Raw genomic sequence first — 15760 nt, forward strand, 5'->3', positions numbered from 1 at the left:
ATCGGGTTAAATTGATAAGGTCTGAGGGGACTAGAAAAAAATCGAAAAATTAACAAGTGTGGGGGCGTTTATTACAGGCACCTGAGAGTAATACGTTAGCAGAAGTTTTTTTATATTTTACAATTTCCGTAACTAATTTTGTATACTGCTAATGTTATTTTTTGTCCTTCATGTTATATAAATAATGATTGTTAGCATCGAAATAATAGCAAGTTTAGCGGAATATTGTTGTTTATTCAAAAACTTTCATAATTCTTTTTATTGGCTTTTATAAGAGTTTTACCGTTGCCAATCGTTTTTTGGTTCTGCACTGCTAGACAAAGTTTGTGAGCATAAAAGATTAAGAACTCTTGACTATTTTCGTAAACAGACGAGTTGAGAACGTTGAGAGTCTCAAGCTTTCATTTTTTCTATGGGCTTATCATAGTTGAGCCGTATTCAGATCACCCTTGATATTGAAAATATATTTTGTAGAAAGCTGATTGTCCAAATTAAAAAAAACACTATCATCAAGAAATTTGTAAGTTCAATTTTTGTTTTCTCGTTTTTGCGTTTTCTACAAGAGAAATCGTCGTCTTTCTTTCGAGAACGTTTTGGTCATTCCAACCCGTCGGTGTTTGAAATTTATAGGTAAAAACATTTTGTTGATCCAAGATTTGATACCATATAGTACCGTTCTGCCAACTAGAGTACTGAGCACTCTGGTGATCTTAAAGTTGAATTTTGTCTTTACCAGGAAAGCGCACGAATTTCTTGTATTGTCTGTAGGTTGTCAGTCACCTGTTGATAAAATGTAAGCCTTTCTTTATCCATTTAAGTTTTTATCAAGATGAGCTTTACGTTAATTGGATTACAATACTGTCGCTGTATAACGAAACAATTGCAGTTGCCAAAGAGATGTCCTGACTAAAGCCCTTTCACTTCATAGCTCTTTGTTTTTATATTTGAAATTCTTGTTATACCTATTATTGTTATACCTACTACATTATGGTGGTATCATGGTGCGGTATTGATCTCAAAATATAGCGTTCAACATAAAAAAAGAAGTGATCTAATTAACAAATCACAACGCATCGACTGTAAAGCTTTTGATCTATCACCTCGCCAATCTCGTTCCCTGTGTATTATCAGCTTTTTATGCTTACTGATTGCTCTAAATATTCTCTGGCATCAATCAGTAACGTAAATAAAGCCTGGAATACACGGGAACGAGGTTGTCACCTTCGAACATCCGCTTCTAAATCACTGGATCGCATGCTAGCATAGGGTATTTTTCTTAAAAACTTTCGTGAACTACAAACTAAATGAGCTTCAATATTTCGTCTATCGTTTCAGGTTGTGTACAAATGATGGATAAGAAGAAGTAGATGTTTATTTATCGAAAAGAAGAAAGAGTTCAGCGAGAATGAGCTACAAAAGATTTAGAGGACACCTTCCTGAAGCAGAGATACTGAATGGACATTCGAAACCTGCTGTTAAGACATACGGTGTTTTCCCCTTCAACACAATGAAACAAGAGAACGGGAAGAAAAATACGGAAAATACGGAAATTATTTCAAGTGACAATCTTTTGTACCGGAAAAAGAAGAGTAAGAAAGTTGGTCATTTTGGAACATTATATTTCATAGCTGTAGATTAATTCTCTTAGATTTTGAAGATATATTTGATGAATATTTATTTTGTAAATTTACCCTATTTTCAATGAGACTCTTCAATGTTTGTAAAAAGAAAGATGTAACTCCTTGAAATAAGACAGTCACAATTGTTTTTGTATCAATATTATCTGGAACTATTAATGTTATAACTTTCGATATTATTCGAGTCTGAAGCGATTGTGTGCTCGTTGAAAAGATAATCAGGATTGAAATAAGTATCATCAAATAGAAAAAATTCAAACAAGTTTGGAAATTGAAGATAAAAAATCAAGGAGAAGAACAAAAGTAATTACTCTAGAATTGTACTGATCCCGAATTTTCACATTCAATTCTAGAACGTTTATGAAAATTTCACTGAAAACCTCACTGTCAAGATTATAAAAGAGCTCCAATTTGTTGCTTGGTTAATACTACTTCATTTTCATCTTCATTTCTCAATTAATTTTTATTTCATTTGATGATATTCCACTCCTGAATATCCTGTCAACGAACACGAAACCTCTACTATTTCATTCAAATTCTATCAGCACTGCAACCTTTTCGTCTTTATTGCAGATTATATTGAAACTTGTAAACTGCTACAGTAATTCAGAATAAATTTTGGACACATTTTCATGAGGAATAGAGTTCGCTTGACATATCTGACCCTTACTCTCGTTTAATGTGGGAGGAATCGAGGCAGCTACTTTCGTATATAGAGCCTCACTTGGTTCAATTTCTCAACAACCCAATAATTAGTGGGTGATGATAGGTGCTAATGTATTGGGCGTAATAGAGTTCGGTCAGGAAATAATTGATTCCTATTTATTCTTCTTTGTCAACTCTTTGTCAAACGAATGAAAAGAAGATTGACCTATGTGAAGAGTGAAAGAGATTTGTTGGTACGAGTTACGAAATCACCCGTGTGTCTGTAACATATGCGATTGGAAATGGAAAAATTATCTTTTAATTTAGATTAATATTTTAATTTTAATTAATGTCATGTGTTATTTGAGGGGGATAGGGGCGTCATTAGTCCGACGGTAACTTTAAAGCTTTTTGATAGACTAGATGACACTGATAAATGGTCCAGTGTAATTTTGTAAACTTTTTTGGCGATATTCTCTAGTCTTCTTAATTGGATTCAGCCCCACCAAGAATCATTAAATAGCAATTGCTAGTTTGTTATCTGAAATGCATGACGAAAGCAGATCAAACACCCCCTTCTCACAGGCCCACTGGGAACCTTCCCACGCAGGAAAAATTGTCCAAAATATCGTCCCCGGTGGAAAACTATCCTCCAATTTTTGTCCCAACTGAAAAAAATCACTGAAAAATCCTATGCTATTTTTCCCATCTCCACTGAATTTACTGACTTGAAAATAAAATAATTGTTCCCTGCAATAAAAAATAGTCGAACGTGCGCACTGCACTGGGCTCAACTTCAGATACTCGAAAGTCCAATTGTAACATTTCAAATATTTAGTATTAGGTAGCAAATATTATAACTTTGTCCGTTTTGGCTGAAATTTGGTACACTTGTTCCTTGGGTGATTACCTGGGGTTACTCGTCACCAGTCGTCTCCAGGCCCCAAAAATCAAAATTTTTTGAAAGATGAAAGAAACACCCTCAGATATTCACCCAAGGAACAAGTGTGCCAAATTTCAGCCAAATTCGACAATTTTTGAAGTCTCCAGGCTGCCCCAAAGTTTTGGGACATACACACAGACAGACACACACAGACAGACATTCTCAGATTCTAGCTCAACTGAAGTTGAGAATATGGGAATATCAATCCTCCCCATCGAGTTTCAATGCGTTACTTTTACTCCCACTGGCTGAAAAAAATGGGTGGGGGATGAGAAGGGGATGTGATCAATGAGGATATTTATGAAGTCGCCACTAATTCGTTCTAAGTTTCTATATTCCCCTTCAGTACAAAAATATTTTACATTTCATGTCCATTTACTTGAAAATGTCACCAATTTTCTTCAAAACCTTTCCTGGACGTATCATGACTGTCATAATGTGGTTGTGTGTAAACATAAATGGTTAGTAAATAAAAAAATCATAAATTTTCGAAGCTCCTGAAATTCTATCGTTCAATTCATTTTATCCGACTATTAATTCTCCAAAGCATTAAAACAAAAGTTTTTTTTTCACTAATTATGCTTCGTCAGACAAGGCATGCCATTGAGCCACTGGTTTCCTTGGTGACGTCAGCATAGCTTCCCAGTGTTTTCGTCCTAAGTTGTTTTCAGCTTTAGGTCCGACGATAACTTTTCCTAATGTTTTAGATTGTCCAGCAGAGTCTCCATAAGTCATGACCGAAACAACGATGTCTGTCTCCTTGATGCGTTCGAGTGGTGTATGGAAGACAAAGGCTTCGTTGTATACAGGCGCTGTTGAACGACGAACGCTCGACGTTTGAACCGTCTTCATGCTCTTACCAAGAATCAAAAGCGAGACACGAAGGTAGGTTGCTGTAAATGAAGGACACACAAAAAAGGTTTAAAAGTTGAGTCTTTGTCAAAAAAAATTAAAGCATAAGCTTTTTATTCAATCAAACATCCTTTTCTTTACTCCTTCCCGATGACAATGAAAAAATAATAGCTAATGTGAATCCTCTGTTTTCGGCTTAAATACGCTCTTCTCGAGATGCATAAAAGAATTGCAGGCCTTACTTTCGATTATTATTATTGCCAGGGTAACTCTAATGTTAAGATATTTAGGTTCTATTTTTTCGAATGTACTGAGAATTTCAATGTAATTGGAGTGTTAGCAATAGACCTTTTCATAAGTTACGCCACGAAAAAGTGATGTTCGTGACGTAACTTATGTAAAGGCCTATGTGTAACACAAACAGGAGGAAGTCAATTTTGAACCTACCTAATGGTACTTCTTCATCATCCGAAATATTTCGTCCCTTGAGAGCGACAAAAGTCAATCGGCCAGAGGTTGGCATGTAACACAATGAAAACAACACTTCGCCTTCTTTTGAACTGTCGACTGCAGTCTAGAAGAAAACAGTCAATTATTTTCATTAGCTCTATGATTTCCAAACAGTGTTTGAGAATAAGAATTTATAGACTAAAATAACTGGAAATGTAGTTTAAGTTTATACCTCGTTATCTGGAGAGCGTGAAAGTTCATTCAAAGCGACAGGAATAACACTTGGTTTATCTTCTCCGCCTTCAAGATCGACCGCGTCTTCAACTCCAAGGTTGTATGTGTACTCGTTGACCAATCGGTGTTGAGAAAATCGGTCACATGCGTAAACAGCCACTTTTAGTGTGCGCGTTGTGATCTCGGCCGCTTCACAGTCAAATTCGGCCGCTTGATCAAAATAGTTGCACTCAGCGACTGGTCGAAGGTCAGATTCAAAGAAAGCCATTTTCTCTGGCAACAGGTTGATGATAAGATAGACGTATGCATTTTGTGAAAGTTTCTCGTCGACTTGTGAGAGTTCAACTTGTTTAACGTTTACTTTGACGCGGTTTCGGTGAACGTAAAAACTTGATTCGACGTCTAAACTTTCGACGCGTAATTTTTGTAATTCTTCTTCTTCTACAGTGTCTCGCTCAGGGAGGAAAGATGACTGATCTAGCTTTGGTTTCTCAGAGATCTGTGGTAAACTTGGCGTGCCTTTGATGGAATCTGATAAAAAAAGACACAAAGAAAAGAGTTAAGAAGGAGATGTTATCTTTCATTTTGAAAGATGTTGATGCAAAGATATGTAAAACAAAAATTTGTCTTTTTTAGAGTAGAAATACTGACGAAAGTCATTCAACGAGAATTTTCCTTTTTTTCGAGCTCAACTTCTCGTATGATTTCAAGGGGATAAAATAAAATCTGAAGAAGGGTTCATCAAAACCGCACAGTCAAAATTGAAGGGAAACAGACTACAGAAAATTATTGAACAATAAACTGCAAGTTGAGGTTTACCTTTTAGTGCTCCTTCATCACAGGCTAAATTTGCTTTCTCAGGCTCGTCCTTTAGCTTGGTGTATTCGCCATCCTTCCTGCGTTTGGAGACCAGCCACAAACAAAGGGTGCAGCCACACGTTAACAAGGCCAATACGAACAAAAAGATAGAAACGATCAAAATCACATGCTTTGAATGCTCCGAAACTGAAATGGACAAAAACCATGAAAATATAAGTTTGTGATTTTCTAAAAAAATTTAATATGAATGAAATAATTAAGGAAGAAATAGGCTAAAATTTGAAAATGCCCTTAAAATTTAGTTATGAATTTCGAAATATTGACCAAATTTTAGGAATTTCTGAGCCCGACATTTTGATCAAAGTCTTTCAAAGGTTTTGAAAATGTTAAAATTATTTTCTCTCAAAGCGTCGATTTTCGATTTTTGACTCGGACATAACCCGTGACTCACAAACCTAGTACTACCCCCTTCAGAGATTAAAACTAGTTAAATCATGAACATGTAAACAACTGGACATCCATCTACTTTGTCTTTTTTAGAAAGCACTGCTAGCTTCGTTGCCGCCTCGTTCAAAACATAAAATGAAACAACAAATCATGACGATATACCTCATGGGAATATCTTGCTAACAACGTCAAAACTCCGACTAATATTTTTAAATTTTGACTCAAAAGTATGGAATAAATTTACAGAGTGTGATATTCAAATTATGATATTCTTATGACTCAGGCTCTCAACTTTGACATACCTTCCAGTCATAAAAAATTATTGGAGTGACAAAAGTGATTCAAAAGTATACACAGTTGAAATTCTGCATTTCAGCGTTGAAAATTAAATGTTGATCAAATATAATTCAAACTTATGATCCTATGATAAAATTTGAGAATAATTCTTCTGTGAATTAAATTCACAAAAGAATTATTCTCAAATTTTATCATAATTACGAGTAATGTCCAGCTCTATCAATCCTTTTTAGCTAAGTAATTCAAAAAAATAAAATTGTAACTGAATATTGTCGGATTTTTTAAACCAATATGCTGGCGGCAACGAAGCTCGCTTCAAAGACACAAAAGAAGATAGACGTCCAGACGTCCAAACGTTGATATGTTCAATGAAATAAACCTGAATAAACCTTCATTAACCAAAATACTCTTTCTTGGCTTTTCATGGACATTATGCATAGGCGTAGCGAGATACTCTGCAAAATTTATGGATGAGAGCGGTTTTTACGACACTATAATTATTGTCTTTGTTATATCAAAAGATAATGAATATGTCATAAACGTCATAAATTTTGCAGGGTATCTCGCTACGCCTATGTTATGAAATTCGACCCTTATGAAGAAAATAAAAAGAGACCCCTAAAAAACTGTACAATTAATTTCAGACTTTAGATTATTGATTCTAAATATATGAAGCTCCTAAATATTCTGGAAATCATATGCTTAAATAACTTTAAAGTCTGAAATTAATTGTACAGTTTTTTAGGAATCTCTTTTTCTTTTCTTCATATAATGAATTCAAAAAGCAAGCAATGGTAAGATAGTCACAACAAGGGATCGCAAAACATGAGCAGCTTACCTCCCGTATTTATAGTTTCCGGTTGTTTCTTTTGCTCAATAAACCTCAGTAAATCTGCTTGAGAAATGTCAAAAACTTTAGCTGCTTCTGCCGACATTTTGTCTCAAAAAACTAACAAATCAACAACATAACATAAATATTCCCTCCACAATTTTTCTTTAATGATTTACAAAAAGGCCAGCACAAGCTGGATAATTGATTGCGGATTGATCAATTTTTGTTCTCGAAGGTCGACACCGCGTTGTTCACGGTTCGCTTACCCTACCCTTTCCATCGCAGAGCTCTTTCCTAATAACTCTCAATAAAATACGTTTAAAATCATTTCTATTATCTTATAAGATGGAGAGCAGTTTGCAGTTATAATACCAAGGTAATTGCTTTTTATATCAAATCAAAAAAATTATTGAATTGAAATCTCCATGGCGATAAATAAGTTTGATTTTATTTTCATACAAAGCTAACAACGATGGTTATTAAAAGCTCTTTGTTTATCTTTTTTTCCGTAATTGGCATGAGATTGGTCGTTTCCGTTGCCTTTGAGATAACCCGGTCGTTTATTGAAACCTTCCACAGGCGTCCAATGAACTACAGGTAATAAGGGCAATAAGTGAATACATTCGAGAGAAAATTTGGAAAATTAAAGTCTGTCCAGATATAATTGGCAGTGGAAACAAGAATGCCTGTAACTTTTGATAGTCAAGTATAATTATGGAATTTTTTTTTGCTTGTTTTAGAGAATCAAAAGCGCTATATTTGAATGTATTTTTGGTTGAAAAATTTGCTATTTTTAGTGGTTAAATTTGCGATTGTAAAAATAAAGCTTTTTTTCTACTTATGCTATAACGTTTATTTTTACACCAGTGGTAGTTCAACCTTAGGTTAAGAAGTTTATTAAATTTCAAGGCAAACAGAAAAGTCCTTTGGAAGATATGGGACCCGAAATACCCCTTGTTAGCACTTTTCTGTGAAGTATCAAATCTCCAACTTATTACTAAAAACGGGGGTTATGTTATCTTTTTTGAACAGTGCAATTAAAAGTTGGAAAATGTTAAGTGTTGGTGCATTGGTATTATTGGTATCATTGATTATTTCGAAACGAAGTGAATTCACAGTATAATTGTTTTTATTGAAAAGATAAGCATGAACTGATATTGCCTTTGTTATTTTTAAGTCATTAAAGAACTTTGCTAATTCCCAAAACACGGGCAAAACACTAAACACAGTTTGGCTATGAGGTCATTAAAGAGATTGTAAAATGTGTTATGATCGAAAAACTGTTTTATCAATCATATCACTACCCCCGTGCAGTGTCTTGTTTTTGATCCTTCCACGACGAGAGTTACTTCTAAAAGAAATTGTTTTGATTTTCTCGCAGCTAATGCCGCCCTGTTGCTTTCGCGTTTTGAACTGAAGTTAGCTGCGCGTTCTATCTCGCTTTATATAGTCGGACATTAAGGGAATAATTTATGCAATAAAATTAGAATATTTGCTGCCCACCAAAAAAAGTTCCCTTAAGAAGGTAGTGGTTTTGTACTTGTTGAAAAGATAAACAGGAGTGGAATATCATCATAAAGAAAAGCTCAAAAAAGATCGGAAAATGAAGAAGAATTAAATCCAGCGGAAGCGCGGAGACTGGGGAGACCATTTTGAGCCTTCAGCCTCCCCACTTTTATGATTGTTCCGCTGGGCCTGTCACTATATGGAATAGAAAGGGGTTCTTCACTTTAAGTAATGATATCTAATAGACAATAGAACACCAAAGAAAAAAAGATGGCAGGGATTCCTAAAAGCATCTAGCATTTCGAATTCAAATCATTTCAATACTTGGTGCAGAAATTTTAACGACGAATAAAACAGCAAATTAGTGTAAGAATTTATAAACATTGCATAAACAGACAAAATCAGGGTCTCGAAGTGGGATACTGACAGTACAGACAAATTTAGCCATATTTGAGCAGTTCGGGCTAAAAAACGATGCATCTTTAATTTTTCAATCAATTTTGGGGTATTTTTTCCCTTCCATTTTCCGAAATGTTCCCTCGAAAAAAACTTCAGGAAGCCAAATCTGAGTAATGACATGGACTTGGGGTACGCTGATTTTTTTTGCAATTTTCAGTCGAAGGAAAGCTTTTATGCTTTTTTAAAAGGTTTCAAAGGATTTTGAAATAAGTTGCGAAAAATAAAGAAAATTTATTGAGAAGTCGGAAGATCATAGTGTCCTAGTAGATTGGTTCCCCTCCCTTGAAAATATTGAAAAAAATCCCTTTGCCCCCCCCCCCCTAAGGTTTTTAAAATAATTCCTCCCCTTGAAATTTTTTGATTTTTTGCTCATAACATAACACTGCTTCTGTTCATGTTATCTCGTCCCTATATACAAAGAAAAAATGTAAATTGTCACCACCTCGAATATAAAACACTATTAAATGTGTTTAGAGCTTGAAGTTGAACAGATATATTTTGACATCAGAGAACAGAAAATTTTTTTCCTCAGATTTTTTCTCCCCACCCTTGACTTTTTGGAGCTATTTTTTATCCCCTCCTTTTGATTGCCCCCCCCCTAGAATTTTGAAAACGATTTTGCCCATCCTTTTCCCATTCAAAAGGGGGGGGGGGGAGGACACTATGAAGATTTGGACAAAGTTTCGTTATCTCGTTAATGATATCTCAAGTTGACCCTTCCTTGAGTTGTTAATCCACCTATCCACTCATTTTTCAAAAAACTTTATCTTTTAGAAAAATATCTTTACAACGGTTCCGAAAAGGGAAGACATCGCGCCGAATGGGGTTTCCTAATTTTGACGTTCGAATCATAAACGTCAAGTTTGCGGATAAATAAAGGCTACCTTCGAAAACTGAATTTCGAAGGCAGGAAAGTCTACAGCGAAAACTGAAGCAAACATTACAAAGCATTCCATTTCTCTGCGAAGTTATGTATTCTCTACATACATAACTCTTTCCAATCGAATCTCAATTTAATTAATTTTACAACTTTCCTTCATTCTCAGGTTTTATTTTTAAGAATGAGAGTAATAATTAAAGGTTTTATTTTTTGAAAAGTTCAATGTGTTCTTTTCAAAAGCCAAACTGCCAAAGTCACAAACGGAACTTTTTGTTTTGATTTTGATTGCAACATTTTCGAATCTTTCGAATGCGTGACGCAATTTGATTGGCGCAAAATAGAACGCGCGCGAAAAAACAATGCAATGACTTCTTCTCTGAGATGACAAAAATCGCAACACCAATTTGGTGCGATGAAGTGATTTTTAGATTGATAATTGCACAAGAAAGGCCTAAAAATGTAAGGGTCGATAAGAAAGGTTTTTCTAACAAGTGACATTGCATTGTAAATGTTTAAATTGTTGAGTTACTAAGTTCTTCTTTTTTGTGAAAATACAAAAATTAATTGACTATGATACATAAATGAGCTAAATATTCAAATATTATATTCCATAAAAGTATTTACATATTTATCAAAAATATTCATTTTCCATTTTATAAAGCACCCTCTAAAAGACTACCTAACCTCAGTTAGGTCAAACACAAAAAGACGTGGAATTGAATTTGAAGTTCTGAGTAATTCTGCATTTAATTAAAGGGGGTTGGTTCCTCGGATATATCATGTACTCCTAGAAAATGTGGTTAGAGCTATATTCAAATGGATAAAAATTGAGAGTAAAAAACTATAATTTCTACCCTTCCCGTTCGAGTCTCTTTGCGCATGCGTCAATTCACACTTCGGACATCAATGTGTGGTCTTCTAAAAATTGAAAGAAAAATAAGAATATTAAATGATATGAAACGATATATTGAGTTACAGGGAGAATTTTTTTCAAAGTCATTGGCTTTTCCTTATTTACGATTTGGAATTTGATAGTGGGAGTGACAATAGCATACCGCAGTGATTCTAAAGATAGACATCAAAATTACTGTTTGTCCGAGTTTTAATCCCATCATCCTTTGCATTAATTGCTTTTGCAAGTCAATTACACTTTTTGACAATACAAAAGTAGTAACTTGCACGCATTACGAATCAAGATGAAAAGGATTGTGGGATTGAATTTCGGTCAAATGTTGAAAGTAATAATTATGACGTTTGCATAGCGGGTGTGCTATTCAGAGAAAATTTAATTCTCATGACACAGGACAATTTTTATAGATTCTATAGGCAACCCTACGTCATATTCGATTCCTTTTGGAAAAGAAATCTCAAAGAAAACTCACCATCTCTAGCTGTGGTGCAGAATCTGCAATGAAGTTTCGAACCAACCATTCGCACTCTGATGGCATTGCTATCATTCAACAGCGCTTGACAGACCACACATCGAAAGCACGATTGATGCCAGTAATAATTTTGTGAATCTACAAACATCACACGATTCTCTTTAATGAGATTCGAACAATGAGCGCAACGCAGTGTTTGATTCGGTTGCCGGAACATCGGTCGAGCTAAGTATGTTTTCGATAAGGTGTTATCCCGGAACCCATCATCCGAAAAATAACCCCGATAATCCATTGTCGCTTGTTTACGGGTTTCGTTGAAGACGTCATCATCGTCCGAAAAAGCGGTTCCTAAAGATGGTGCACCTTTTGGACGCTGGTCCACTTCGTGATGTGAGTGTTTATTTGTTCTGTTGACAGGTGGTGGTTCGGGTTGTGTGTGAGGAAGGTTTGCGTATTGTGGATATGAAGGATAAGCGTGCTCTCTCGCAGGTGATGTGGGTGTTGTAGGGAATGAACGAGTATTGGTAGTTTGAGAATGCGAATGTCCTGAGCTTGATGAACGCGCCGATGATTTGTAATTTCTGGGCGGAGGTGGGCGTGCAATGTCCGGTTCATCTAATAAGTTCTCACGTGACTGTCTCAAGATATGTTCCTGTTCTGCACGGACTTTCATCAGTTTTTCAGCCTGCAAAGCTAAACGGTTTTCTGCAGCTTCTCGCAGAATTTCTGCATCACGTTCTGCACTTTGATTGGTCGAAGATACGGGCGCTTTAGGGGCGTAATTTGAGCGAGATTGGTAGTTGGAAGGCGGCGGTGGGCGTTCATAAGTTGAGTCTTTTGCTTGACGCCATTCTTTCAACTCTTGCTGGCGTTGCCAGAATTTTTCTTCTTCTCGTAAAAGTTTTAGGATGTCAGGAGTAACGCCCAACTTCTCGACGAGATCAGGGTCATTGTCTTTCCCTCGAACCATACTTCGAATGTTGTTGTCGAAATCTCGAAATTTATCTTTCTTTGGTAGAGGCCCTGGGTCTTCATTTTTCGGTTGACTGTAAACATGATGTCTTCCATTAGAAGGGTGGTCCCACTTGTGTTCTTTCGACTTATGGTTCCGATGGTTTTCGGCACCCTCCGGCCTCCTGTGATCACCACTCCGAACGTTTATTGTGGTATTTTTGGATGGTGACTTGGATCGATCTTTTTTATCGGGAGATTTTGATCGATCATGTCGATGGCTATCACTCATTGAACGTTCTTGATGTCCAATCTGACCACCATTCAGATCGTTCTGGTGGCGAGACTTGTGATGGTGGCTCAGTGTGGGTTCACTTTTACGACTTTTGTGCTTTACTTTTTGATCCACTGGCGGTTTTGTGGGAAGTGGTGGTTCAGAGCGGCGCTCTTTTGGCCGACCGTGGCGCCCAATAGTGTCAGAATTATAATCAAAGCCATCGATTCGAACGGTGACATCTCCGTTACTTTTAGTTTTGTGTTTCTCAGATCTTGGTAAAGAATTCGTCTTCGAGTCTGATTCGTGTTTTCGATGTTTCTTCGATTTTTTAGAATCCGATTCGGATCGTTTCACTCGATCTTTATCGCGTTTGGAAGAACGATTTTCTTCACCATCATCGTGATGTTTTCGATGCTTACTGGAAGATCTTCGTTTGTGAGAAGATTCTTTTGTGATTCCTGGCATAGTTTCGTCTTCGATGCCCGAATCATTCCCTTCAGTCGAGAAAATATCGTTTTCCCCCTCGCTCAAAGTCGATTCGTCCTCTTCGACGTCCAAATTTTTCGAATAGCTATCTGTTTGAAGTTTTATATCGTCAAAGAAATTATCGATACTGCTCACACTACGAGGAATGCGAGTCGGATAATCGATTGAATCGCTTTTTGTTCTTTGATTCGGTTTTGTATCGATGACAGGTCCCTCGACTTTCCCGACGGCTAACAATTCACTAACGACGTCTTGAAGAAAGTCCAAATCGTCCGTTTTTTTCGTTTCTAAAAAAACAACAAAATAAAAAGAAGTTTTAAATCACAAAACACATCTCAATTAAAAGAGGGAGGTTTAATTAAAGATGACGGTATACAATTCTCAAATGGATTATCTTATAAAAACATGGTTTCTATAAATTGGATTTTCTTATCAAGTGCAGACAACGCTAAAATGTCAATGTCCTGTCCCAATGGACTTTCTTTCGATTAAAACATGACGTCATACAACTCGGGAAAACGAAACTAAGCAATATTTTACGAGTCCTTTTCTCAAGATACACGTTTTTATTTTATAAGAACAAACTATATAAGAACACAAGGCTTCAATGGCCAAAATCTTAAGAACATGTTAAGAACATTTTAAGGCTTTGCGGAGTCTAAAACACCCGATATCTTAGGAAAATAAGCAAGAATGGTGAAAATAAGAACATTTTTGGCTTAGGGGTTTCAAAATTTGTGGATGTTCTTATAAAAAAACGTGTTTTGACATGCACCAGATCATTAGCGACTTAATTAAGCAATTAAACAATAATAGACGAAAAACATTGAATGAAAATAACTACGATCATTATCATCAATATTATGTACAACAAAGCATATTTCATGATTCTTAAAAATCGAAGATGAAATTCTGTGATAGGGAAAATGTTGCAGTGTAAACAATATCGAAAACAAGATAACAGTTCATTGCTTTAGTAAAGGCCTTAGCCAAGTGAGTGCCTCCTGTACCAAAATAAGGTTCGAGTATTTCTATCTCACATACATACGGTAGACTCTCCAAAAACACTTCATAAAAATCTTTCAAATCGCGTGAAATTCGAGAAACAGTTGGCGAAAATAATCTCTCTTCGAATACTCAAAATGCAAAACCAATGTTATATCAAATTCCTGAAAGAAAAAGATTTCACCCTTTCAACCACCAAAAAATGCTAAGCAAAACACAAGTTCAAAATGATTGATTCTTAAAAACTCCCACTTCACCATGATCCGACAAAAATCTCCAACAATTTCGAAATTGTATTGACAAAATGTTTCCACTTTCTTGAAGAACAACTCAACGGTGGAGTGCAAAGCATCAATTAAGTTCCCATTAAACAAAATAATTGGCTCTCCCTCCTCGATGCTTTGAAAGTACAAATTGCAAAGAATTTGAATTATGAAGAACAATTAAGAGAAATGATCACTGTTTAAAAGGAAGTCGTGACTTCATGTCAATCGCTTCAACTTTCGCTTTCATCTTCCGAGGATAAAAAAATTGAAGATTTATATAAGACTCGTGTTCTAGGATTATGGGTAGTAAAAGGGATAGAATATACACGTTTTTTATAAGAACTAACTGTATAAAAAACATAAGGCTTCGATGGGGAAAATGTTAAGAACATTTTAAGGCTTTGCGGACTCGAAAACACCCAATTTCTTAGGAAAATAGGAAAAATGGTCGCAAAATGGTGAAAATAAGAACATGTAAAGAACATTTTAGGCTAAAAAACAAAACCCAAAAAGTTAATAGCATTATACTTTGGATGTTCTTACAAAAAAACGTGTAATCTTGCAAGTCCTTATCTTATATATTAACTACAGTATTGGACGAAATGGCTTCCCATAAAACATCCCAATCTCTTCGAAGGAGCAACTCAAAATATTTCCAAAAGTACAAAACCCATCAATTAGCAAAAAGATTTCATCGACACAAAACGTAACATAGAACCAACACGCTAAACAACCCCTTCGAATAAAATTCAATTCCTTTGCCTTACCGCTTGAACTCAAAACGCAACTCCTGTGATTACTGTATCAAGAAATATCTACCTCTCTTCTCTTACGAAATCTTTTCAAACAAAAATACTCCAAAAGTTTCATTTCCAAAATCAACAACAATTTTAAAGTGTCCATGCAAATATAGACTCATCGTAACAAATAATGCAAACACTAGCCTGAGAAAACACGCAATGTACAAGAACATTAGACTCGTCGTAACAAATAATGCAAACACTAGCCTGAGAAACACGCAATGTACAAGAACATTAAAACTCGCAGTTTTACGAACTAGACTGTGTCATATTATACACTAACTAAGCAAGCAGAATCGCTCTCACTCCGATTGATACAACAACGATTTTGTTTTCCTTCTTTCTTTCAAATTCTCTCACAGTTGATACACTTTCAAACGATGGGAGATTGAATTTCTTTGTCATCAAAAGGTCCTCGTATTACAGAGTGATTTGAGAGTCGATCAGAAGCTTGTGACACGAATTGAAGTATTGCGAGAGATGAATATAGTTCTACTGGTCTTTTAAGCTTGAATCTCGTTTTCCATTCTAGAAAACCAATTCTAAAATTCTAAAACCAATTCTAAAAACCAAATATAAAAAACCAAAAAAA

The 15760-nt window shown here is 35.6% G+C and overlaps 2 protein-coding genes and 1 long non-coding RNA gene across 5 annotated transcripts in view; 1 reads left to right on the plus strand and 2 right to left on the minus strand.

The window, feature by feature from the left end:
• The first annotated feature begins 530 nt into the window (after nucleotides 1–530).
• LOC136814167 (uncharacterized) lies at nucleotides 531–1789 on the plus strand. The gene is made up of 2 exons (XR_010847601.1): nucleotides 531–630; nucleotides 1336–1789. It is a non-coding gene; the product is annotated as an uncharacterized lncRNA (long non-coding RNA).
• A 1752-nt stretch (nucleotides 1790–3541) lies between these two features.
• On the minus strand, nucleotides 3542–7470 carry LOC136814173 (synaptotagmin-1-like). Its single transcript, XM_067070688.1, has 5 exons — nucleotides 7163–7470; nucleotides 5581–5766; nucleotides 4760–5292; nucleotides 4525–4651; nucleotides 3542–4118 (listed from the first exon to the last, which is right to left on the minus strand). Exons 1-5 carry the CDS (start codon nucleotides 7257–7259, stop codon nucleotides 3802–3804), a joined length of 1260 nt encoding a protein of 419 aa, XP_066926789.1. The 5' UTR covers nucleotides 7260–7470; the 3' UTR covers nucleotides 3542–3801.
• Nucleotides 7471–10512: 3042 nt separating this feature from the next.
• LOC136814185 (uncharacterized protein DDB_G0284459-like) overlaps nucleotides 10513–15760 on the minus strand; it is a 66247-nt gene continuing 60999 nt past the window's right edge. For all 3 annotated transcript variants that reach the window (XM_067070695.1, XM_067070703.1, XM_067070712.1), the window contains 2 exons: nucleotides 11384–13384; nucleotides 10513–10919 (listed from right to left, as the gene is read on the minus strand). In XM_067070695.1, coding sequence (XP_066926796.1) covers nucleotides 10891–10919; nucleotides 11384–13384 — 2030 coding nt within the window. In that variant the 3' untranslated portion in view covers nucleotides 10513–10890. The remainder of the gene's footprint in view (nucleotides 10920–11383; nucleotides 13385–15760) is intronic.

This window comes from Clytia hemisphaerica, unplaced genomic scaffold, assembly GCF_902728285.1.
Source record: "Clytia hemisphaerica strain Z4C2 unplaced genomic scaffold, Clytia hemisphaerica genome assembly, whole genome shotgun sequence".
NCBI lineage: Eukaryota > Metazoa > Cnidaria > Hydrozoa > Leptothecata > Clytiidae > Clytia > Clytia hemisphaerica.

What these genes read in the sequence shown, in the direction of transcription:
- LOC136814173 (XM_067070688.1), bottom strand. Translation starts at nt 7,259, where the DNA reads ATGTCGGCAGAAGCAGCTAAAGTTTTTGACATTTCTCAAGCAGATTTA. An exon ending in TGATGAAGGAGCACTAAAAG is followed by an intron (nt 5,293 to 5,580) that starts GTAAACCTCAAC and finishes TTTTTTTATCAG; the next exon opens with ATTCCATCAAAGGCACGCCA. An exon ending in CACGCTCTCCAGATAACGAG is followed by an intron (nt 4,652 to 4,759) that starts GTATAAACTTAA and finishes GTTTTCTTCTAG; the next exon opens with ACTGCAGTCGACAGTTCAAA.